Consider the following 25,937-nt stretch of genomic DNA (forward strand, 5'->3'; position numbering starts at 1 on the left):
GTCTTTGTTTACTCAAAACTCCCCTTCAAAAAGGAAATGCATCTCACCCTCACTCTGGAAATACCATGCAAACGCAAGTGAAAACGTCTTTGGCCCAACCCATTTAGGCCATGGAATGGGCAATCTAGCTCAAACTAAGCCTGAGCATTTAGAACTGAGAAAAAGACTGTAAAATAGAAACTTAGAAGTTATTAACATACGTTTTATCATATGGATTGGGGAACAGAGATATCTAGTTTGCAACAAAAGAAAAGAATGAAGCAATTTACAGAGAGGCTTTGAACAAAACTCGGGGAGAGAGTACTGAGCAGATTCAAGTTGGTTAAGCTGTTCTAGGTGCCTAAAAATAATCTTATCCCTGGGTTGCACAGGGAATCCTATGGTCCCTAACATACCTGATCATTTCCATTTTGGTTTGTTTCTGTTTTTAGCCAGTTTTACAAAGTAATGCCTAATACAGAGAGCCATTAAGTGGGCATGTGGTCAGTGTTTATCTGTGTTTATCTGACTTGGATATGGAGAAAGTCTATGTTGATAAAGTTAAGAGGAGAATTAAGACAGCTACCCAGAAAAAAAAAACCACAACAACATACAAATTACTCTTTTCTGAAATCTTTAGATTCAAACCAAATATTCCCCAATGGAAAAAAATTGGACTGAATGGGTTAGCTTGATACCAAAGAAACTGTACCATTATTTACATTCATATAATGAGCTGGCTAAATTCAGAGACAATTCTGACCAGCAGTCTTACAGACCAAATGCTGATCGAGGCTGTTCAAAATGACAAAATGGACTTTTCTCTATCACCAAAACAGAGTGGTTGAAAAAGTCTCTTGGCCTGCCACATCTCTGTATCAGTTCAGAGATGGGCAAGGATCAGCAAAGTGTGGTCACACTTCTATAACGGATTCGTAATTAAAAAATATTTAGATGACAGATAGGCATAAGCATGCCCAGGTAGATTAAGTCCTAAAAAATTCAATGGAGGAACCTATTCCCCTTCAAAATTGCATAAGCATAGGAGGTTTGGAAGTAATCAGCACCTATTCTCTTTGGAATAAATGAGACTAAAGGATTGTATCAAAGTATCAGCAGGTTTGTCTGATAAACATGCCTCCTCTTTTAAATATATAATATGATCTTCAAGGTTAGATCATATTATATATATATAATATGATCTTCAAGGTTAGATCATATTATATATAACCTATTATATATGATCAAGTGAAGGTTAGATCAAGGTTAGATCTCAAAGCTTGGTCCCAGGACCAACAGCATCGGCATCACCTGGGAACTTGTCAAAGGTACAAAGTCTTGAGTCCCACTCAAGATTACTGAGTCAGAAACTCTGGGTGTGGGGCAGCCATCTGTGATTCTAAGGCATATGCTGTGGATTGAACGGTGTTCATTCATGCCCCTTCCCCCATCAGATTTGTATGTTGAAGCCATAAACACCAATGTGATGATATTTGGAGGTGGAGTCTTCAGGAGGTAATCAGGTTTTGATGGGTCATGAGGATGAGGTCCTCATGATAGAACCAGTACCCTTAAGAGATCGGGGTGCTTATTCTCTCTCTTCTTTCAACAATTGTCTACTTTGTGTCTCATTCAAGAAAAAAGAAAAGAAAAATATTTTGGGACGAACTCCAGGGGCCTCATCGTAAGAAATATCCTTGATATTTCTAAGTAAATATCCCCAGAGTCATCTTGTTTCTCTTGCTAGAAGGTAGGATGTTTGGTCATCTTTTTTGTGTGTGTTAGTGATATTACAAAATATCTTCTCCTCCACCTCCTATGGCATTGAAAGTCCCTGGATTGTATTTTTGTTTGTGTGTTAGTGTGTCAGAAAAATAATGGCTTACTTTGTTATAAAACTTCATAAATGGTAAGAAAAATGTATATAACATTTAGAAAATCATAGCTGTTGAATTGTCCAGTCATGGGAGCATCATCTTTGAAGAGTTCTCATTTACATAACCTACATAAATGATCAAAAGGAGGGAAGAGATTCTACTCTTCAGCTTTGATGCCACACGTCCAATTAAACTCTTTACCATCATGTGATGCTAGAACATTGAAAATTTATTTCAATAATGGCCCTCACTGAAAAAAAAGTGCTAAAATGATTTTTTAACAAGCATTTAACAAGCACTATATCATATGGAATTAACCTCTGCTTGCTTCTGTTGCAGCTCCATCTAGGACAGCCCGCCTGGTTGATGGTAGCGGCCCTCATGAAGGCCGAGTGGAGCTTTTCCACGATGGCCAGTGGGGTACTGTCTGTGATGACCACTGGGAGTTACGTGGGGGACAGGTCGTCTGCAGGAGTTTGGGATACCGCGGTGTTCTAACTGTGCATAAGGGAGCCCGTTTTGGACAAGGTAATTTTCTCCAGCTTTCTTTTTAAACGAAGCATGGGCATTCTTTTATATGCAGAAGCAAGCGGAGACAGAAACTTATGGGATAGGTAGAAGAAATCTATGTAGGATGTTTTAAAATGGCCTTTCCTAAAAAGTAGAAATGAAAAGAAAAGGATATTAAAATCAAAGGCCATATGCTCTCAGACAACTTTTAACATTTCGCTTTTATTTAGATTCAATTGGTTAGTTGGAGGGTACAAACACAGAGGAAAATAGAGAGATAGGCAAAGCTGGACAGGGGACTTAACTACTTGACTGCTGGAATCTATGAAGCAGACAGCTGCAGTTCAAACAGCAGATGACAGTTGGTCTCCCTGTGGACTCAGTCCGCGAGGACATGACGGCTAACAGTTCTTCAGTTTTAGAAATAACAGCATGTGATGATCCGAATTCTTGGGATGTGCCTTTGCTGACAAAATGAAAACTAGTTTCTCAATTGTCTACATATAATTTAATCAGTGTGGACTAGCTGAATAGTTCAGTACGAAGAGACTAATAACACTAAAATCGCTTTCATCAAGAACACTACTTATACCTTATATTATCCAGAGAATTGACAACTCTGCATTTAGCTTTGTATCTTTAAGGAACAAACCGGGTAGTTCAGTTTATTAATTTCTCCTATCTCAAAGGGAACCTTTAATCTGTGACAAAGCAGAAACCAAATTTAGAGTGAGAGCAGTCACATATGTGTGTTAATTCAGGGGAAACTATTAATAAAGTTTGGCAAAATACAATCTGTTGTAGGAAAGCCAATATGTTGTAACCCAGCTTTATTTCCTCTCTGAATTCCAAGCCTTGTCATAGACTTCAAAGCAGCTTTTCCATCCAAGTTCCAAACAGAGGTGGTAAAGGCGCAGCTGGACATCACTGTTTTAAGATTGCATTGACTTTAAGGCCTGGTCTCACAAGTAACATGTTCTTCGGCCCCACAGCTTTTATCCATCCCTGCTTACATCTATAGTGATTTCCTGTCTAGAGCAATGGTACGAAGGAAGAAAATACGTGTTGTAGAATACTGGCAGGGAAACGTTTTCTCTTTAAATAAGTAACAAAACAATAGAGTTTAGTCTCGTGTAAATTTTTTTTTTTGGCTTTCTGGAGGCAATTCTCTAAAGTTTTATTCAGATAAGTGACTGCTTCTCTAAGATGAGTGTCCATTTTTATTGAGAGTGTATATTTATGATAGTTGGTGATTCTATAAATGACACTAGAGTTTTACTATAATAAAACAACAAGGCATGTCAGAATTTTGTTTTTCCTTTCACATTTTCAAGGGCCTGCTGAAGTGAATTTGGTAACGAAGGCGATAAAAGTTGAAACTTTAGCGCTGATACCCATGTCTCAGAGTTTCAATTTCTTTTTTCAATAAAATGAGAATAATAATAATAGCAAGCCAGATTTATGTGGGATCTTAAAAGAGCTGGCATACTAAAAAGTGCCCAGTACAAAGCCTGCTTCGTAGCAGTGCTCACCAGAACCGATGGTATAATTTTAGGGTTATTTTCCTTCCCATCTGAAAGGCGGAAGAGCCAGGTCTGTGTTATATTGTACAGAGATGGCAGTGCCGTTCCAAGGGCCAGTTGAATGTGATTTCCTCCTGTACGGAGAGAGGTGTGGCCGAAGGGCACTGCGAGAAGCTCAGATCATCTCCCCAGTCGGCCCGAGGAGACCCAGCCCTTGTCTCTGCCCACTGTGTGGAGTTCAGTACCAAGCAAGTGAAGAATGAGTGTGAGAATTTCAAAATAATAAAGCAAGAGGAGCCAGGAGAATGAATAAAACTGAGGTTATTTGTTCTGAAAAATCTGAGAAATAAATTTGGTGATCTGCTTCATTATATGTTTTATTTTAAGAAACAGGCTTCCATTGTAAGCTGATTTTGGATTAGACAGAGCAAACAACCTTTTTATGTAAAGCCGCATAAACTCCTCATTTTTCCACTCCTCCACCTTAAATTTACAGTGTCACTCTGGGGGAAAAGAAAAAGCAATTTTGAATGCAGCATAGAGACAGGAAAGAGAAATATGAGTTGGAAGGTTGGGGAGAGAAAAGATGCATTAGGATTTTAATTATTTGTCATATCCTAGGAAAGTAAGAAGAATCACATTAATACTCTATTATTACCAAAATTGAAACAAGAAGTTAAAAAAATTGAATATACTTTGTATAACTCCCCCATTAAAGAAAGAATATAATTTTCTGGATGCAGTTATTCCTCCATCTCCCCCCCCCCCTTCTCTCTCTTTCTCTCTGTCAGTTTAAAATAGCAAATCTGGCTAACCAGAGATAATCCTTGTTAGCGTTAAGAAGAATTAGTTTTGCAGCTGCAAGAAAAATGATTTATAGAAATGAAGCTTACAGCATGCTCCTTTAAATAGGTTTCTTCCTTTGGGTGCACCTTTTGCTAAAGTGGAATGTTCTTTTTTTTTTTTTTTCTTTTTTCCTGAGTAGACATAAAGGTTAAAATAAGGAAGCACTGAGAGGCATTTTGCTCATCATTGCATGGGGAAGGGAAGAGGGGGTGAGTCACTTCCCTCTCTCTCCACCCTCCAGTCTGTCCTCCCAGTGGTCTCCTTGCAGCAAACTTGGATGAGCTTTATCAGACAACAGTGATAGTCTGGGAATTTGTTCCAGGCAAGTCAGAGCCCATATGCAAATGCAGGAGGTGTGAGCGGGGCCTGGAGCAGATAGCTCCTCTTCTCACTTTACACCAGTTTGTGCTGAAGCACCAAACTTGAGAGCAGAAACAAAGGAAGATTCTAATCACAAATGTCATCTTTTATTCATTACCTCTTTCTCATTCCATAACCGATTTTCTAAGTGGAATTTAAAATAAATACGAAAATAAATTGAAAGAGATCAAAAATATAACTATACCTCTGAACTGTGCTTTAGTAAATGGGAGTAAAAATAATCTCAAAGATAAATAAAATATCTCAATGGGTCAGAACTCAAATTCTTACATAGTGCACCATGCACAATGAACGTTTTAAAAGATGTTTACATGTTGAATGCTATGGAACCTGATATAGAGCCTACAGAGCTCTTATGGTAACAAAGACAGTATGAAGTAGGAATAGCATTGTATAGCAAGTGCTTATTGTATGGTCTCATTTAGCGCCGGCAGCACCTGTGAGAAGCAGATGTTTACACAGCTATTATGGTATTATGGTGGTTGGGAGCGTCTAGATTCATTGTCTTAACCTGCGTCTTTAAGAGACAGAATGTTCTGAGTAGAATTCCATTGTGTAAATGTACCATAGGCATTTTGATCCACTCACGCAGCAGAGAGAAAGAAGGAGCTTATATCCTTTGCCACAGCATGGATGGAACTGGAGAGCATTATGCTAAGTGAAATAAGCCAGGCGGTGAGGGACAAATACCATATGATCTCACCTTTAACTGGAACATAATCAACAAAAGAAAAAAGCAAACAAAATAGAACCAGAGACATTGAAATTAAGAACAACGTAACAATAGCCAGAGGGGAGTGGGGAGGGGATAGTGGGGAGAGGGGTTTACAGGAGCTACTATAAAGGACACAGGGACAAAATCAAGGGGGAGGGTAGAGGTGGGGGGAGGGAGGTGGGATTGGCTGGGGTGGGGTGGAGGGATGGGGAGAAAATGCAGACAACTGTAATAGAATAACAATAAATTTTTTAAAAAAAGAGACAGAATGTTCTTTATCCTTAAGAACTTCATGTCTGGAGGACATGCTTCTTCAAAATCTTCAAATCATAGAATTTTGAAGGTAAATTAAATGTTAGAGGTACTTTGGCCATACCCCTTTATTTTGCATTTGTAATAAAATAGGGGAAATACATAGCTTCTTTAGAACCACAGGACTAGAATGCAGAGCTCTGGTCTGTTTAACCATTCTCTACTCGGATCCCCATTCTGTTTTCAGCTTTGATCCCCCACCCCCGCAAAACAAAACAAAACAAAACAAAACAAATATACAAAAAAGAATGTTTTTCTTGAGCTGTTGACAAAGTACTTCTTTATTAGAAGTCTTAAAAATGATACAAATTCACGTCACGCGGTCATAACTGGATTTAATGCAAATTTGCGCAGAGATTTTTAACCATTTGTGATTTTTACTTCCCCACATATCTACTCAGCAGCTAATCACAGACCTCATTGCTTCGATGTATATCTAGCTAATGCATAAAATCTGGTTCCCTTTTTTTTCATAAAATGGTGGGTTACTGAAGATGAGATTAAATGAACTCAAATCCCTCAAAGAACAACAGTATCTGCATTTATTTTTTTTAAAAAAAGAGATTAAGGGAAAATGATATTATCTGTCAAGCATAATCTCAAGCAACACAAGCCAAGCTCATAAACCCCCAGAGGACATGGACAATACATTTATCATTGTCTGCTTTTGGAAGCACCAAGTCAGCCAGTTTGAATCCCCAAGGCCCTAAAACATTAAAGGGGATTGAAGGTGTATAACTGAGCAGATAGATAGGTAGATAGGATCAGAGAATATAAACATCTAAAATATACCCATCAATTTTGCATAGGTTTCCACTAAGTAGAAAGGATATTTTGGAGGCAAAAAATAACAATGATAGCAACGACAACAAAATCCTTGAGTAACAATTATTATCTAAAGAAACAAAAACAAATTTGTTTTATTTATCTTTGAGGTTTGCATGAAGATAAAATTTTATTAATTTTATACTACCTTAGCATTCATTTTAATGCAGAAAATAATTTAGAAGGCTATGGGAAATGCGTATTAAATAAATTTCCCCCTTAGGCTCAGTGGTCCTGAATATATCAATATAAAAATAAAATGACATATCTGAAAATTATTTTTAAAACTCCATTTGGGCTTCTCTGTGTAGTCACTAAATACCACCACATTTTAAAGGTTATTATGTTCTGTCACTTGGCCCTGTTCTGAGAAAACCATTCATCCTTCCTGTGTCTCAGTTTATTTACCCATGAAATGGAGACAATTACCATGATTTTACAAGGCTATTAGAAGAGTAAATTTTAAAAATCATATGTGAAAACAGATACAGTATGTGCACTGTATCTGAAGCATGTTCACTGCATTTGAGTCTTTTCCTCGTACGAGAGCCCAGAGTCACTCTATTTTTCAGAGCTGTGGAATAAGAGCTAGGAGTCCTACATGCTGTGTCAGCTCTGCCACTAAACACCTGTGACCTCAGCTGCTCCATCTGCCTAGAACAGAAGTCCTCCTCAGGAGGTCAGTCCGAGAGAAAATGGACTTTGATTTTGCTCACTTGTGTAGGTACTCGGAACATCTGTTGAAGGACCGAATCTAATAATGCAAAGCATTGCAGTAAATCATTGATTATAGGCCCTGGCTCTAGGCAGCCTCGGGGGAAATGCTTCACATGCATTAGCTATGTGACCTTGAGCAAATTACTTACTGTCTCTGATTTTCACTTTCCTCCACAGTAAAGCGACACTAGAAAAGCACTTAACTTTTTAAGGTTATTTGGGGATTCAGTGAGATAACAGATCAGAAGTACTTTGAATGTTGCAGGCCACGTTGTGAATTCTTCAAAGAGTGGGTTTAAATATTCATTCTTAGTTCGGCAGAATGGAATTCTAACATTCACGACTTCCTCTACTGTGGTTTCTAAACACTTGTGCCCGCGTGTCGGCACATTAATTGAGAAAATATTCTGTCTTGTGCTGACCCCGTGGCAGTGGTCCTGCTGGTGTGACTGCCATTGGGAGGTCTCACTTGTAATTCTCTTTTCCTGAATTGTAAGAATTCTGCACTGCTGAGATCCAAATCCAATGACTAGATCTACAAAGTGTAGAGTGAGGGCAAATCCCCGGTACCTGGGTCTAGAAGCCATGGATCTGCACCATTCCTGCGTTCCCAGACATGACGGGGCCACAGCTTTAGAAAACATGTGCTCCTGCTTGTTTACACAATTTATAAATGTCCATAGATGTAGTGAATGTGATGTATACATGTTCCATTATTTTGACTCCCTTCCATGTTAACATAAGAGTAGTTTGACTGTTTGTGCAATTGTTATTATTTGGCTATATTTTTGAGTAGCCCTTGGGAACTTCCAGAAAGTTGGTATAGATTTTATACATAGTATTGTTTTTAAAAACATGCATAAACATATTCACACATACAAGCATTCACAAACATGAAAGGGACCTGTAAGAAGAATTTGGGAACCAAAAAGTATTCCTGGAAAGATTTCTGATTTTGATATCATACATCATTAATCTGTTTTTAAAATGTGGATGTTTAATGGCATAGATGTAAAATTCACAATTAAAATGAATAAAAATTATTAAATAACATTTTAAATAACATTTATCCCAGAGAGAAAAAGCTATGTATGTAATTTGACTATAAAATGAAAGCCATTATCTGCCTTAAAATTTCAAGTTGAAAAAGCTCAATACTGGTATGAACATTTCAAACACATATGAAGGTCTGTCCAGAAAGTATCCATTCATGTAATATGCAAAATAGAGACATTCACTGAAGAAGATACAAGATATAAGAAACATTGCACATAGAACAATGTACATAAAATGCCTCAGTCCCCTTCAAATTAGGCACCTTGGGACCTCACACAGTTCTCCCAATAGCTATCAACTCCCCATCATATTTTCCTTAATCTCATCGATGCTCTGAAATCTCTTCCATTTCAAAGGTGATTTTAGTTTAGGGAAAAGCCAAATGTCTCAGGGTGCCAAATCTGGGCTGTAGGGGGTGCTGAGTCACCTGGGTGATTTCGTGTTTCACCAAAAAACTGTGCATGAGACGTGATGCATGAGCAGGCACATTGTCATGATGAAGCTGCCAATCACCAGGTGCCCAGAGGTGTGGCCTTCTGAATCATCTGAATATATTCCCTGGAGGAATGTTTAAGCTTAACACAAAATTTGATGCAGATTTGTTGCTCTACTTGCTCAGGCATTTTGAATGTGATGGCCACACAGTACACATGCTCACTCAACAGCGTCTACCGCCCCCACTGAATAGTAGAGAGAAGTTTTCATTGTTCACACATGTGCATTCCAGTCCACTCTCCTTGGCTGCCAGGTTACATTAATGTCGTGGAAACCATACTTGTTATATTAACAATGGCTGGGCTTTTTCTGGAGAGACCTCATACTCTTACAATTGATCAATCCAGGAAAACCTTTGCTTTTCTAATAGAAATATTGTTTGAATCCTAATGATTTAATTAGTATTGTATTAAAAGAAGAACACAACATTCCTAGTTACCTTGATAATGTAAACCAAAATATAATTTTGTCTTCTACTTGGATCTTTCTAGTGAAGGCACACATTATTCAAAAATGAAGTGATTTACCCATCTTTTTATATGTGGAAATCAAAATTTCCTAATCTGAAAAGTAATAAACACGTAAGTCATCACAGAAAATGTCTATATTGACATCCTATTACCTTACAGATTCCTCTTCAATTTAATGTCCACATTTCTGCCAGACACATAGTTCTAAAATTGTAGTTCTGATGATATCATTTCTTTTTGTGACTCACAATATACAATTCAAAAAACTTTATAGCATGGCCCCAGCTTTCTCTCCAGCCTTCTTTCTCCCTCATTAATAAATATACCTTGTGTTTCGTTGCTGGGAGACTATTAACTATTCTAATACCTAGTATCTCAAGCATTTCCATGCTGCTCTCACTATGTGGAATGATTTCTTTTTTGTACATGGACACCTGTATCCATTTTTTAAGGTTGGGTCCAATTTTATCGACATCGTGATTATAAAATTCTCAATATCTGCTGAGTTATTATATTATATGCACATACTACTATGCACTGTATACATTATTAATCATATACCTATTGTTAACTTATATATTGAACTCGCAGAATATTTGAACAGTCAGTAAGAGCAGTGTCCTTATAGGTGATCTTACATTTGCCTCTTTGGAAAACAAGGCTTTTATTTAACACTGTTTTATAGCTACACGAAGATCTGTTTCTAAGTTGAATTTAGTATTTCTAAATATGTTTTATATCGCTCTTGTGACTGAACGAAAACCTTTAAACCTACTGATCCAAATTAAAAAATGATTTGTTGATTATGCCTACAGTATTAACATATTTATTTACCCTCCCTCAGTTTTGTGGAGGTGTTTGTTGAAATTGAGCTGCTAAATCATCAGTTTCTTGATGGCATGAAATGTTTCTGAAAATTCATTAGGAGTTTGCAATATTGTATGTTTAGCAAAACCCAATGAAATCCTTCATTTAGAAGTTTTCAAAGGTTCTGTTTCTAAATGTCTCAAGCCTAAAAGAAAGAAGCACTTTAATATATGAAACACTTAGAATATTTTAGGGTATATCAGAAAACATTTCCAAACATTCACTTTTTAAATTTCTTGCTATGAATTCCTGTTTTTAAAATAGCAGTTGTTTTCTTATTCATTGATAAAATAAAGCCCTTAACTTAAAAGTGGCAGTTATGTTTATTTAGAAGAATATCTGCGAGGCAGCCTGCTGCTGACACCATTGTTTTTGCTTCTGATGCACCTGAGGGAGAGTTCAGAAAAGCGTGTGAGCTCTGCCATTTTCTTGTTTGCGTGTGCTTGCAATTCATAGTCCACAGTCTTCCTCCAGGAGACTTCCTAAGCCCTTTGCTCGTTGTGGTAGTCTTAGCTTAATTAAAAATAGATAACGTATTTGGTAAAGCAGGCACATGTCAACTGAAACCCACTGGAAGCTAAGAAAGGACTCCAGGATGCCAGCATTCCAGATACCCCTTAGACCCATGCACTTGGGTCACCAGGGCATTGCGTATGTCCGTTACATCAAAGCTTATTTCTTTCCTTGTTTTTAAAAATGAAAATAATTTGTTAAATCCTTGGAGAAAACCAATCATTTTTAATCTATAATTTTGTGGAACTGTGTACCTTTATAATAGCTCTTACCTTTTGGATTTTAGTATTTTTACACATTGACAAACTATAAAGTTTTCTTGGGCAGGAGATTAATTTTTGAATCCTAATTGAGAGCACAGTACTTGTATATAGATAATGATGGACACATTTTGTTAAATGAGTGAGTAAATATGTGGCTTTGTTTCACTCAAACATAAACACTCAACTGTACTTACTAATGCAAATGTATCTGATTTTTGCAGGCACGGGTCCAATATGGCTGAACGAAGTATACTGTTTTGGGAGAGAATCATCTATTGAGGAGTGTAAAATCCGACAGTGGGGTGTGAGATCCTGTACCCATAAGGAAGATGCTGGAGTCACTTGCACTTTATAACGTATCATATTTCATTCATATTTATGAAATCATTGCAATATGATTTTTATTACTTTGCTCCACTAAAATCAGTTTAATTAATATTTAAGAGGTTAAGAATATTGTCAAAGGACAAGGAATATTTAAAAATCACTGGATAAACATATTGAAGACCTTCATACGTACTACGTGTCTGTTTTTGAACCATTGTAACATCTACTTTGGCAAATGGGATATTATAATGACATATATTGAATTGAATATACTGAAGTTCAAGGCTTCTAGATTACAAATGTGAGTAATAATGGACACAGATTTCAGTCAATGGTTCCAGTTTATATCTTCACCATAAGATTGTAATTTTTGTCTTCTTTGTAATCTATTTAGTTGATTTTAATTTAATTGCTTTCTGCATAATGAGGTTGAGAAAATTTCTCGTTTGCGAAATCTTCAATCTGTACATATTTTTAGAAAAAGAATCTTATCCAGCTATCAAGATCTCTGATGAGCAATAACTTGACTATTACATAACAATTTAAATGATAAGTTTTAGCCATGTAAGATTTTTATCAGAAGGTTTTACATGCTCACGTATTAACATGGTCTGTAATAGCACAGTTAATAACATATTTATTTTACATGCTCATGTATTGACAGGTTTTTTGTTTGTTTGTTTTTACTGAATCACAAAGTTAGCTGAGGCAGCACTTATGAGAAAAAGCACAGGCCCACCATTGCTCTATGTGTCTGAATAATTGGTGGATCAAAAAAGTCATTTCCAACCTGGAGTTTAGATTGTTATGCATTTAATTTAAGTTGAATAATTACATTGTTACAATTCTAGCAGGCTGTTTAAAATGCAAATACATCTACTTAACTTACTGCATTTAAACTAACAGCATACAAATGTCTTGAATGCAGAAGGAAGTGTCAACTGTCTTCTGGAGTCTTTCATGAAGTCCTCCCTGCCTCCCATTACTGTGCTGTATTTATATGGCATCAGTGTAGCTATGCTACAGCTAGATTTTCCAAATTCTCTTTCCTACGTTGTTCTGGCTTATCACGGACCACAAAAGACATTTTGCACGGGGTTGGGCCACCGAGTGTTTAGCAGCCGCCATCTCTCCCTTTGTGCTCAGGAAGTCGCTGCGGGGGCAACAGGGCACCGGTGCAGCCCACACAGGCTGCCCCTGGTCTGCAGAAGGCAGTGCCTACACCTCCCTGTGTTCCCTCTGGAAGCCCTGTCAGCTTCTCACACTCCTCGGCTGGGTGCCTATGTAGCTCCATGATGAATTCACCACCTTCTCGTGAGGCCACCTGAACTGTCAAAGCTGGAAGCGGTGAGAAATTAGTGCGGGTTCCAGCGCTAATCCTCGTGGGTTCCATTCTGTCCTTGCTCTCTCCCAGGTCACGTCCATCTTCCCTTCTAGCGTGTTACCCTGCGGATTTCAGACAACCCGGCACCAGGCACAAAAACAACCAACTTTTCTTAGACTGCTTAATCAGCAACTAAAACTCACAGCTGCACAAGGTCAACTGTATTGAAAGGAACAGAGGGACAGTAGTTCTGGACTTGGAGACAGTGGGCTTAGGCAGGACAAGAGAATATAGGGCATTGAAGAATTGCGGTGAGCTTGATATTTAGAATCTTCCAGTTTACAAAGAAATGAAATCATTTTTAATTATATTGGCCGTTGAACCGCGCTATCTGGAGGCAACTATGCTGGGTTTGAAACACGCGGAGCCAGGGCTCGAGGGCATTACATTAAGTATCAGGCTCTTATGCTGTAGGTTTCTCTACAAAAACATCAAGTACACAAGTGATTTTTTTAAAAAGGAAATTACTATATTATTGTTCATAACTCTAGAAATGAATCTGACCCTTAAAATTATTTGGGGTTCCCTGAATGAAAAACTTCAGAATTGTACTCCTAGCTAGAGTAATTTTAGGTTACAGAGTGGGGGGGAAAAAGACTGAAATAATTTGTTAATCATCCACTAAGAGTTTCCCCAGGGCCAAGTACCGGTGCGTTCAATAAAACCTGAAGAACATTTCAATTATTTTCAAAAAGAGTCTTTGATGCTTCATGTTTACAAGATTTGCCTAAAAAGACTGGTAATATTAATGATATAAATTATTCTTTTACTTTCTTTCATTAAGTACATAAAATAATTCTCTTCTAAAAGGTTCAATGTTGAATAATGTGAAAACACAGCCACTATTATGGACAAGGGCTTATTAGGGAAGTCAAGGCCTGCTTACTTTCAGAGAACCAACTTGTCATACATCCAAGTCAGCTGCCAGAGTGATTAGAGAGGTTAGAGGAATAACCTGGGAGAGTTCAGGAGAAAAAAATAAAGGAGAGAGGGAAGGAGGAAGGAAGCAGAGACATTAGGAAGGAGGGAGGAGAGAAAGAAAGAAGGAAAGACAGAAGAAAAGAGATTCAAGGAATACCAAATTTGCTCATCATTACTTCATCATACATCGAAAGTCTTGAATTAAAAGGCAGGTCAGTTTGTGATATTTATAAACATCTTATGTGAAAGAAATGAGGTTATAAATTAATTGGGAAGAGATGGCTCTTGGGACTGTAGTAGATAAGACAGATATTTCTATCTTAGTAATTCAAATCCTAAAGTTGACTTCCTACTTAAAAACAGATTTTTATTTTGTAGTACAGGTAGTAAGAGAGTCAAGAAATTTAAGAAAAGAAATTTATTGTACAAATACTTCCTACCAGTGGCTGTGTACTCAAATTACAAGTAGGAGGAGATTCCCACCTATAAACTTGACTATGTTTATGTAGAGACAACAGACCAAACATTTCCTATGCTAGAACACCATTTGTTCTGTTTTTCATTTCAATAAATTTCATTTATTGTAAAAGAGAATTACAATATTATCTTTTAATCATTAACACTGAGAAAGTTTATAGCTTAGTAAGATAAAGCACAAATACATAATATTCTCTGTAGATTATGCTTTTCTTATAGAGATAAAACACTTAATTTATTATTATTTTATGTGTCTTCTCCATGAATTGGAGAGCAGCGTCATTTCACAAAAAGGCTAATATTTACTAGCCATAGGATGTGGTCGGTGTAGCGGGCAGGCAGGGGAAAGACCCATGTTTCTGTCCCAGCTGTGCCTTGGGCTTACTGCATATTCTTTAGAGAAGTCATTTTACCTCTAATCCTCAAATCCCAGCAAACAAAATAGGAATCATTATATGCAGCTTACCTAACTCAAGTGTGATTGTAAGAACCAGGGGTAAACATGAAGTACAAACCGAAGTCATCCATTTTCCAGTACCCGTAATATTTACTAGCTCCCTCCACAGTTGGTGTTAATATAAGTAAAGACATTGAATTCTGTTGAACTTACTTTTGCTTTCTAGGCTGTACTGTTTTTATTTTGATGTGACTTGGAGATCCCCACCCATTACAGCTTTATTAGGGTTCAAAATGGGATAGTGCTCTGTAAACTAAAATAGAAAGTTAATTGTGTTTCTAGAACTTTTAATTTACTCGGCTCTTTAGGCAGGGAGAAATGCTGTGTGATCAGCTTAGTCTAATTCAGTGAAGAAATTATCTTGTAAACGAAAATGCATAAAAAACAATGAGGGGAACATTTCCAAGGCCGCGGGGGTACTTGGCTTGTCCAGTGTAGACAGCCAGCTCTAGGCCTCCATAGACGTTCAGAGAAAGAAAGGAAAAAGGAGAGAGTGAGGAGCCTTCACAGGCTGATGCTACAAGGCACCACAGCAGAAATCTCAGGTCAAGAAGCTTTGGCAAAAATGGGCCCCGAAGAATCTACTTCCCCTAGCCTTCCAAAGCTCCCTTCCCTTTACTGAATAATTTTCTCTCTTTACATCAATTTTCTCTATCTCCACTCTGTTTGTTTGTTTGTCATTTTCTACTCTCACTTCCAAAAAAGGTCTGGGGTTTAATTTAAAAGCTGTTGGGTAAAACTGGCTGGTCCGAGAGACTTCGGGCCAAGGCCTTAATCCAAACCACTTGCTAGTTACACTGTCAGCCAGCACCTGAGAGAGTACATCCCAGTCGGGCTGGGGAGAGTTGTGGAGAAGCAGGAAACGAGACAGACAGAACACACTTGGGCCCTTCTTGGGAAGTGGTTATGACCCAAAGGAGAAGAATGTGGTTTGGCACAGAGGAGAGTTGTATAAGCAGTGCCACAAAAAGATAAAACTTTAACTAACCACCTGAGTAGAACACTAAGTTGAAAACAAACCAACAATTTGCTGGAAGATCAAAACCTGCAATTTAGGAGTTCTTAATTGGATGTAGGAGACACCTGGGAGCTGCTGTGCAGCCACGGAAAGGGAAGGAATATCTAATGAGGACCGGGGCTGGGAGAAAAGCTGCTTATCTGCAGGCTTGATGGACTAGTGATGCGCAACCAGGCATCCGTTTAGCAGGATAAGGGGTCTGCTTTAGCTGAAGCAGACTCCCCTCTTCCTTCACAGCAATTTTGAGCAGGTCACAAAATCTAGATTGAAGTGTCCCAATGCCACTAATGAAATTAAGCAAGTCAGGGACACTTTCTATGCTTAACATTTTTCATCTTTAAAATAAGATATTTGTGCCTCGACTCTCTACTTCACGATGTCACCATTGCAGTGAGTTAGATTCTGATACGAGAGTCTGTGTAAGATGCGTAGCCTAATAATGTCTCCATTAGCCCTCTTGTTGTTATTGCTACCTAGGGAGAAAAGGTGAGAGATGCAGAAGAAATGCTTCTATTTTATACTCAAGGAATGAGTCTGACAGTATAATTTTGGGTATGGAATTATGCATATGTGTAGGATGAATTCTTAATATATGATAATATTATAAGTTTCTTAGTAGTGCTGATTAGTCATTTTGGCATAACTACCTTGCTTTATTGTGTAGTTCATGTTACAACATTGCCAGGTGCCAGCACAGTTACTAGAGACTCTGCTTTGATTTTCTTTAAAGGCTGAAGCAAGGTGCACATTGGTAGGCATATATAAGAGGCACAGTGTTATGTGGAAACTTTTAGGGGAGGAATTTGGGGGGCACAGAACCTCATGGCTGACTCCTCCCTCACTTACCAGGAACTCCTGTTCTCAGGTCTTGTGGTTGGTGCTGGATCCACCACAAATGACTTTAAATTCCATAAATGTCAACTGATCAGCATCAATTTTCCCATCTGTGACTATGGGAATAATGAAAGCACTTACAGGTCTGTTGGTAAAATTAATGAAATAACGTGAGAGCAACAGAAGGTATGTTGGTGTTGTATAAGAAGTCATTTAGAAAGGAGGTTCTGTCAACATTGAAAGACAATACTGAGGGGATCTTCATTATCAGCTTTAGTGATGAGGACAATGGGCAGAGTTCTGTATGTTCTCTTTAACTCTTGGGGGATGAAATTCTTGCTCCCCACCCCTAGAGTCTTAAAAATATACTTTTATAACATGAAAGTCCTCAGTAGAATGCTGATTTAAAGAGTTCATAATTTTGAAGGATTATAAGTATGTTTTTGTAGTAATCAGAAGTTTTTTCAGATCCGGATATCTTTGTATATACATATGTTTCACTCCAGATCCACCCTGAATTACAAAGTAGAAGAAGTTATGTAGATTTGTGTTTTTTTTGCCCTTGTAGCCTGAACAGGGAAGTCTTATAAAGTGACTAAATCCTTTACATTTATATTAATGGATTGATTTCTGTCTCCTCAATAGCAAAGGGAGGTCTAGGTCCCTTCCTGGCTCTCCAGGAACTTTACTGGAGTGAACAATGAGAACTGATGGTCTAACCTGAGATTTGCTTTCCTCCTTCTTCTTAGTTACTTTTAGAGTTCATACTTGTGTTCCAAGAGTAGGTTTCTTTTCCTGCATCACCTCATTATGGGCACTACTCAAATTCCATTGTGCCCAAAATGTTGCAAACACAAACCCTGAGGACAGAGAGTCAGGTAAGTTTCCCAATAACGTAAGCAACTCAGGACCCAGTATGAAATATCCAGTTGTTGACATGCCCCACCACTGGGACCATCTCATTGGCTGATTTTACCTCCCCTTTGCTTCCTAGCTCCCCACCTTTCCTCCACCCTCTTTCTATCCTCTCAGGCTCTAACTTAGCACCCAAGGCTTAGAAATTGCTTGAGCATCCCAGCTCTTCATTGTACTTTGTTTTGTCACTAGGTACAGGCTACGGAGTCTTACTTTCTTCCTCTAAGTCTACCAATAGACACTTACCTAATAATTATTGTTCTCTCTAAGAAGATGTTATGAGCAGCTAAAACGATATTCTTTCCCTTCTTACAGGTGAGTTTCAAAAGGAGAACATTACCATACATTTACTAAGAAGTCAAAATAGGCAGGAATGTAGTTAGCTACATACTGTGGGAAAAACCGAAGGGAATAAGATACAACCAGTAAATAAGAGATGAACAGGAAGAATCATCACGGATAAGGAGGTGTTGAATTTATTATTCATAATCTGCAGAAGGCTGTAGCAAGTAAATAGGTTCTGTTACTTAATGACTTAGTCTGGCGAGCTACTGAAATAAGAGTGAGTATGTGTAAGAAACCCATTCCCCAGCAAGCAGATGTGACCTAAATCATAAGCAGAGTCGTAATCCTGGTAACCAGCCTGTTTCCCGATAATGCTGAGTGTTACTGTGCCTCAAAAGAGGTTGTCTTCTTATTATTCCTACTGCACATGCTAGCCATATTACTGTGTACTTGCCTCAGTGGTGATGTTGTGGGGCTTCCCTGCCTGCCTTGGGTGGGTGGGGGCGCCTCCTGGGACCCTGCCCAGTTTGCAAGGGTCTCATGATTCTAATTTGTCCACACCAACACCCTGTCTCTTTTGGTCCAGCTGGGTCCTCTAGTCCAGGAATCCTAATGTGTCTCTGCTCATATCCAGAGAGACCAGAAAAACTATACCCCTTCCATCCTGATTTCTGGCGTTGTGACTTATTATGTGGACCCAAGGAAAACATCAGTCCTGTTTGTGCACCCTACACAGCAGTCAGAAGGGCTGGAACTCTCTTTACCTGCTCCCTATCTCTCTTATGCTGCAAACTCATTGATTCCATAGTATCTCTCCCACTATCATTCAAAAACAGTTCAATTCCTTTATCACTTTATTCTACTGCTAATGTAACACATAATATCACAGTCCAGAGCTTCTGAACAATGATCCATTTTAGAAGATAATGTGAATAACCACTAGTTCAAGCACAGAATTGTTAATAGAGCATATAAAGGTATTTGTTCATATAAAGTATCAGTCATTGCTTTCCTCTCGTACCCTTTGTCTAAGCGCTGTGTTGATGTCTCTGTGCAGTAATAATTTCATTTTTGAACTTTAAAATAAGCCTTTGAATGACTTACAAATCTTCTTAGCCGAGGAGGCCTCACCTTCCCTGACCGTTGACTCCAGGGCTCTTCTGCTGGGCTCTTTGAACATTGTCTGACTTTTCAAAGCACATTTTGTAAATTAAAGCTAATGGAAAACAATTTATGACTTAAATAGTTGACAACAAATATAATAGCTTAGTTGTAACGCTTTTTCTGTAGCTGAGTGTTCTGTGAAACAGTAATGATGGCATCCCTGAGTCAGTCGCTTTTGTAGATGAGAAAGAGAAGGAACTAAAAATAAAAAGGAACTGTTGTGTCGGAGAGAACGGTGGGTTTCCCATCAGCTGTAATTCTCAAGGGTTTATCATGAAGGCAGAGTAGGAGCAGAATGTGAAGGACATCACTCCACTGTGGACAGGGCAGGATGGGGCATAGGATGGACCTGGCTGAGAGAGATTTGTTAAAAGTTAGTCCCGTACTTTGCACTGAGGCATCAGAAACAATGCAATGAGGAGGCCTAGCATGCAGATTGAACACTGACATGAGGACTTAAGTGCATCCCATGGTAGGTGAAAAGGCACAGTGGTAGGGATACAGCATCGGAAGCCCAGGAGACCTAGATTCAAATCCTGCCTCTGCATTTAACAAGTTTACTACCTATAATCTTCGGCAAATTGTTCAAACTTCCTCAGACTCACTGGTCTTCTCTTTCATATTAGTGTAATGATAATTATCATAAAGAAACACGGCAGTCTTCTAGCTCATTGGCAGCCTCACTAAATGTTGTGCACAGTAGTCTGAGTCCCTGGAAGAGCAGTTGGGTGATCAGCGTATGTGCTCATGAATGATAGGATTGAAGCTTCCAGACAAAGGGAAAGCAGAGAGGGGAATAGCAGGAGGACAGAGCCTATTGAAACTCAAACTGGTGTTAACAATGGATTAAAACAGATAGCCGTGGGCCAATTTGGAGCCTGCCCAGTAGTTCAGGCAGAATCTGGGTGGGATGAGCTAAATCACCCCAAATTGGGGGGCAACCTGGGGTCCTAGCCCTCAGCCTTGGGACATGCTGAGCCACTGAGCTCTTTAGTAAGGAGACCTGGAAGCACAGTCCCCACAGGAGCCACAGAGTTGGAGCTGCTGCTGTGTATCAGCTTACCTGCCAGAGGCAGCAACAAATTTTAAGAGATTCTCTATTGTCCTGCCTGGAGGTTGTTCTAGACCATCCTGCCTCAAGGTTAGACTGGTACTCAAACTGATAGCGGTTTTTTCAACAGGAAGAGGTGATTACCCGTTCCTGACTTCTTTGTAGATCTATGAACAAACTCATCCAGTATTTCTCCACCAAGCCCTTAGAAGATGGACTCCATTGCAGAGGAGCCGTCCCCTGGACTGCGGCAGTGGTTCCTTGTCCAGGCAGCTGCGTTGGCTGAAGCTCCACTCTCAAAATCTCAGAGAGTGATCTATAGGACCTGTCTCACTATGATAACATCCTAATCGGGGGCTGATATGTTGTGAAGCTGCAAAACTGGTACTGGAACTGTGGTTTTTTAATTCCAGGTTTACAGAACCAGATTTGTATGCCATCTCTGAGCTCAGCTGCTCTGTGATTCTATTCAACTTGTTCCTGGGTCTCTCACTGCAGACAGGAGTCCAGCATCCTGCTATTTTCCATTTATTATCCCTCCAAACTAAGTCTTAGCGATGGACTGTGATGGAAGATGGCCAGTATGGTTCCTATATCCACAGGGAGCGTAGCCCAGCATGGCCTTGAGAGTCCCTCTTTCTGTTTCTTTTCTAGGCATATCAGGTAGGAAATAGCATGAAAGGTTAGAGCCTGGAGTAGACCCACACATTTATGGAAAGGTGATCTATGATGGAAAGTTGGAAAAGATATTCTCTGGTAGACTGAGAACACCGGTCATCCACAAATGGTAAAAAATGAAATCAATTCCTGGCTTATAACAAGCACACAAGTCAATTCCTGCTCAGTTAAAGATAAAACTGTTTAAAGCCAACCTGTAAAACTTGGAGCAAAAATAGCACAGGCAGATATCTTTATAACTTCCTTGTAGAGAGATATTTCTTGAATGGGACAAAAAATGTAAAATATAATGAAAATATTGCTGAATTTTGCAACATTGAAAAATCTATAGGACTTTAAATACATAAAACAGGAAGAAAAGACAAGGCAAAAATTAAGATATTTGTAATGCACATAATCAGAAAATAATTGGTTTCCATAAAATCATAGTATATCTAAAATCAATAAAGAAAAAAATAGACTCAGTAGAAAAATGGGCAAAAAATGTGACTAGCAACTAACAGAGCGAACCAAGTAACTAAAAAAACAAACTGAACTATAATAAAGTATCATTTAACTTTTGGGAAAAAATTAAAAGTCTAAAAGTTGCAAGTACTGGCAAGTGTGTGGAAAAAAGAGAATTATAATGATCCAGTGGGAATTTAAGTTATAGCAAATCTTCATTGTGTACTAAATTAAACTATTTCTTATAACTATCTATTACAGTTTTAGGTTTTTAATCTTTAAAAACTGGTATGACAGCACTGTTCGTAGTAGCATTGGAAACAGTCAATAGACAAAGAAATGGCTATTTCAAAATTGGGAGAATTTTAACACAATATCATCCTGCTCTGCTCAACAGTACTTTCCTGCCCAAAGGTTGTATAGAATGGAGCTGTTAATCACAGCCCTATGCTAAACAGTGTTGGAGACAAGCAAAATAATTTCATTTGCTACAAAAAAATACTTGCTCCCGGAAGTAAGCCTGTGGACCACCTCGAGCAGCCTGTTTATCAATGAATAATTCTCCTGTCACCTCAAGATTATGAGAGTCAGCAAGTTGCTCTTCAAGATTCTCACTCCAAAGACATCATGTCGTAAACCTTGTCCAATCCCAAGCTGTTTCCTGCCTTGTAGGCCCACCTTAAAATCATCCAACCCAGTTTCTACAATTCCATAAATATCCTTCCTTCTTTCGACCTCTTGAAACACTTTGAAAACTTTGTGTTGTGTTCTTTTTTACTGCAATGTTTTAATAAACTGTATTTGATTAGCAAGTTATTAAGGTGATCTTTTGGATAGTCAACTAAGTATATTATTTTTATTTTTTTATTGAGATTTTATTGATCTGAGGATAAGTACAGACATTTCAATTCATACACAATTCTTAGCAATGAATATACTACATTTAAACTAAAAAGAAAAGATCTATAGCTATATATACCAATATAAATACATCTCACAAAAATATTATTGACTTAAAAACTAATAATAAAAATAATCTGCTATGGAGAAATACAAGGTCTGTCCAGAAAAGGTACAGTCATTGTTAACATAACAATAGTTTGTGCAACATCAATGTAACCTGGCAGCCAAGGAGAGTGGACTGGAATGCACATGCGTGAACAATGACACCGTACTAGTCAGTGAGGGTGGTAGATGCCTTTGCGTGAGCATATGTACTGTGTGGCCATCACATTCAAAATGACTGAGTGACTAGAGCAACAAATATGCATCAAACTTTGCATTAAGCTTGAACATTCCTCTGTGGATACTGTTCAGATGATTCAGAAGGCCTTTGGTGACAATGCAATGAGCGCAGCACAAATACAAGTGTGGCACAAATGCATCAAAGATGGTTGAGAATCTGTAAAAAGTAATCCACACTCTGGAAGGCCTGCAACAAGCAGAACACCTAAGAATGTTAGATGTGTATGGGCTGCAGTCAACAAAGATTCGTGACTGAGAGTGCGAGAACTAGGAGCTAATCTGGGGGTTCCAAGAACTACTGTGTCTGAGATTCTGACACAGAATCTTGGCATGAAATATGATGTGGCAAAATTTGTTCCATGGCTTCTGCAACCAGAGCAGAAGGAGCATCGTGCTGCAGTTGCTAATGACTTGAGTCAGACGGCTACCGATGAACCTGATTTCCTCAAGAAGGTCCTAACTTTGAAGGGCGATGAGTCATAATTGTCCTGTGTAGAATGTTTCTTGTATCTTGTATCTTCTTTGATAAATGTCTCTATTTTTCATAGTACAAGGCTGGACACTTTCTGGGCAGACCTTGTACAGCTTAACCTCAGTATGTTTAAATTTTAAATAAATGCAGATCAATAGTATAGGTTATTTAAGGGTACATACAAATGTGATCAAAGTTGAAAAAAATAAAGAGATAATATACATCAAGTTGTGGATTTGAAATATGGGTATTGAAAAAGATAGGATTATAATCAGAAAACATAAAGGAAGTCAGAACGATAATTCTAATGTTTTAACACTCAGGATAAGTGGTGTCCATTACATTATTATGTAAACCATTTTGCAGTTGTAATTATTTCCTATATTTTATTTTATTATTTTATTTTTTTTAATCCTCACCCAGGGATATATTTATTGCTTTTAGAGAGAGAGAAACAGTGATATTAGAAACATCCATCGGTTGCCTCCTGTATGGGGATTGAACCCACAAACTTTTGGTGTACGGGATGATGCTCCAACCAACTAAGCCACCTGGCCAGGCATTTCTTGAATTTGGAAAAAAGTAATATAGGGGTATAACATTTGAAGGTGATTGTTTCCAGAAAGAGGGGATGATAGTTTCAAGTGGTACAAAGTATTCAAAATTTAAAAATTGAACAGTATCCTTTACATTTCAAGGCCTAGTAAGTTTTTGTAGTCTTGGTAACAGGAGAGTAGAATGGTAGGAATGGAGGTTGGGAACAGATTGGAAATTGTGGAAGCAGAGACAGAGAGTACAAGACAATGTTTATGAAAGATATGTTTACTTCAACTGAACTCTGTGCTAAGAAGGCCTGGCCACCATTCAAAAGCAACACACCATGAGGAAGTTTATCTTGTATGCTTTTCTCTGTGTATTCCCCTGTCTCACTTTAAACCAACAGACATGGTAATCAGTTCCTCTACTGAGAAGCAACAAAGGCACAAGTATTTGTAGTCCTGCGGTTTGCATTTTTAGAGACCTTAATTGCATTGATTACAGACCACTTTACATAACCATGAAACAGCCAGAAAAGGTCAATAGGGTGGGGACAGTGGAGTAAATTTACCTAAGAGTTGTCATTTGTTGGCTTTGCTTTAGGGATAAGAGGCAGAGAGGACTGGACAGGGAAAGATCTAGGAATCAGAAAGAGACGAGGGATAAGCAGGAGAAATAAAACAGTATGAAAATGAGGATTAGGGAAAACCTTCCTCAGTTTGCAATTACTGACCCATGAGAACACATTTAATACTTCTGTTCCCTTCAATAAATACATTCACAATTAAAAACACATTATCTGTGTTTACTACATTTTAAAACCATGTGCTTTCTTCCTGAAGCAGCCAAATTCAAGTATTTAACTAAATGTTAATGTTACTGGCGATGTTGTCTTTTGGTTCCTGAGTTTGGCAAAGAAAGAATTCAGAGCCAAGAGGTCTAGCACAAGAGGGAGCTTATTTTAGCATGTAAAGGAAAGTACACTCGAAGAGAAGAACCAAGCAGGCTGCAAAGAAAGCTGCCTTGGCCTTTTAGAAATAAAGTCACAGAGGCAGAAGAAGTGAGTCAGCTGGGCTGCGTGGACTCAGAAAACAAGTTACAGAGGCAAAGGAAGGGCCCTTGGAGACAGGTTTAAAGGGTTAGCCAGGGATGAACTACCACTGCCCACTGCTCCCCTGGTTGTAAGTCTTGTGGGAACCCTTAGAGTTTAGGAGTAAGAAAGCAAAGATACACAGCTAAAGAAAAAAGGCCTGGGTGTGCCCTAGAGAGAGTGCACGCGCACACTGTATTCTTTGTCTTAAGGATTTTTATCTGTTTTTAAAAGCAGGAAGTTTAAGGGAAGTCTCAGGGAGGATCTCAGAATAATATTCATCATGCTTCTAAGTATGCCTTTTAGTATACTGGTTCGTCAACATGAGCATATTGGGTCAGGCTTGTGGTCTTTATTTACTGATTGGCACTAGGGTATGGGATCATTGGTCATCACTTCTGGTCCTGATGCCAGCCATGGTGTTGCTTTGTCTGGTTTTGCTGCTTTTCTGGGCCTGGAGCTGAAACACAACTGAGGACTAGATGTTACCTCTAGTTTGACCAAAACTTTGTCTCCTTAGTCAACACACCGGAGGCTTTGTTCCTAAGATTATTTGATGCCGATCAGAACCTCATTGCCGTACAGGCTTAATGCTTAAGGGAGTGGTCGTGCAAGGAAGAAGGAGGCAGGTGAGTCCAGGTGCTGGATGAGGCAGAGTGAACTAGCCATCTGTCTGAGTTTCCCCATTCCATTTGCGGAGGAATTTCCTAGCTTCTTATCTTCCCAGCCTCACTTACAAAAGTGTTAATCCCGTGGTAACAACTTCTGGAAAATTTCGTATACCAAGTAGAGTCAGAAATTATCACAAATGAAGGTTAGACCAGAGCATCATACTAATAGAAAGATGGGAAATAAGAATGTAATAATAATAATCTCAATGAGATAGTCATTGATTTGCTCTGAAGAATTGCCAGATTAAACAAATAGTAGTAGAGATAACCAGTTAAATTTGAATTTCAAATAAAGAGCAAAAATATTTTAGTATAAGGTTCCATGCAATATTTAGGACATAGTTACATTAAAATTGTAATTTGTGATTTATGTAAACTTCAAATTTAACAGGACATTCTGTATTTTATATGGCAAACTTAGTTCTTCCATGTTCTCGCTGGCTTTCCAACCTGATGTGAGTTAAACACTCACGTTCTTTCGGTTTTTCACTGAATTTTTTTTCAGTTTTCCTGTATATTTTTCTCTCTTTCCTACATTTTACATCTTTCAGAGAAGTAAGAAACGGAGGTTTTACTTCTCTAAGAAGACCCTATATTTTAGAGTAATTGCTTTATTCA

The 25,937-nt window shown here is 38.4% G+C and overlaps 1 protein-coding gene across 1 annotated transcript in view; it reads left to right on the forward strand.

Moving 5' to 3' along the window:
* MSR1 (macrophage scavenger receptor 1) overlaps positions 1-14,256 on the forward strand; it is a 66,304-nt gene extending 52,048 nt beyond the window's left edge. The window contains exons 9-10 of the mRNA XM_024562724.3: positions 2,196-2,384; positions 11,571-14,256. Of these exons, the coding sequence (XP_024418492.2) occupies positions 2,196-2,384; positions 11,571-11,704 (323 nt within the window). The 3' untranslated portion in view covers positions 11,705-14,256. The remainder of the gene's footprint in view (positions 1-2,195; positions 2,385-11,570) is intronic.
* Positions 14,257-25,937: the final 11,681 nt, after the last annotated feature.

The sequence above is a fragment of the Desmodus rotundus genome, chromosome 13 (genome assembly GCF_022682495.2).
Source record: "Desmodus rotundus isolate HL8 chromosome 13, HLdesRot8A.1, whole genome shotgun sequence".
NCBI classification, from domain to species: Eukaryota; Metazoa; Chordata; class Mammalia; order Chiroptera; family Phyllostomidae; genus Desmodus; species Desmodus rotundus.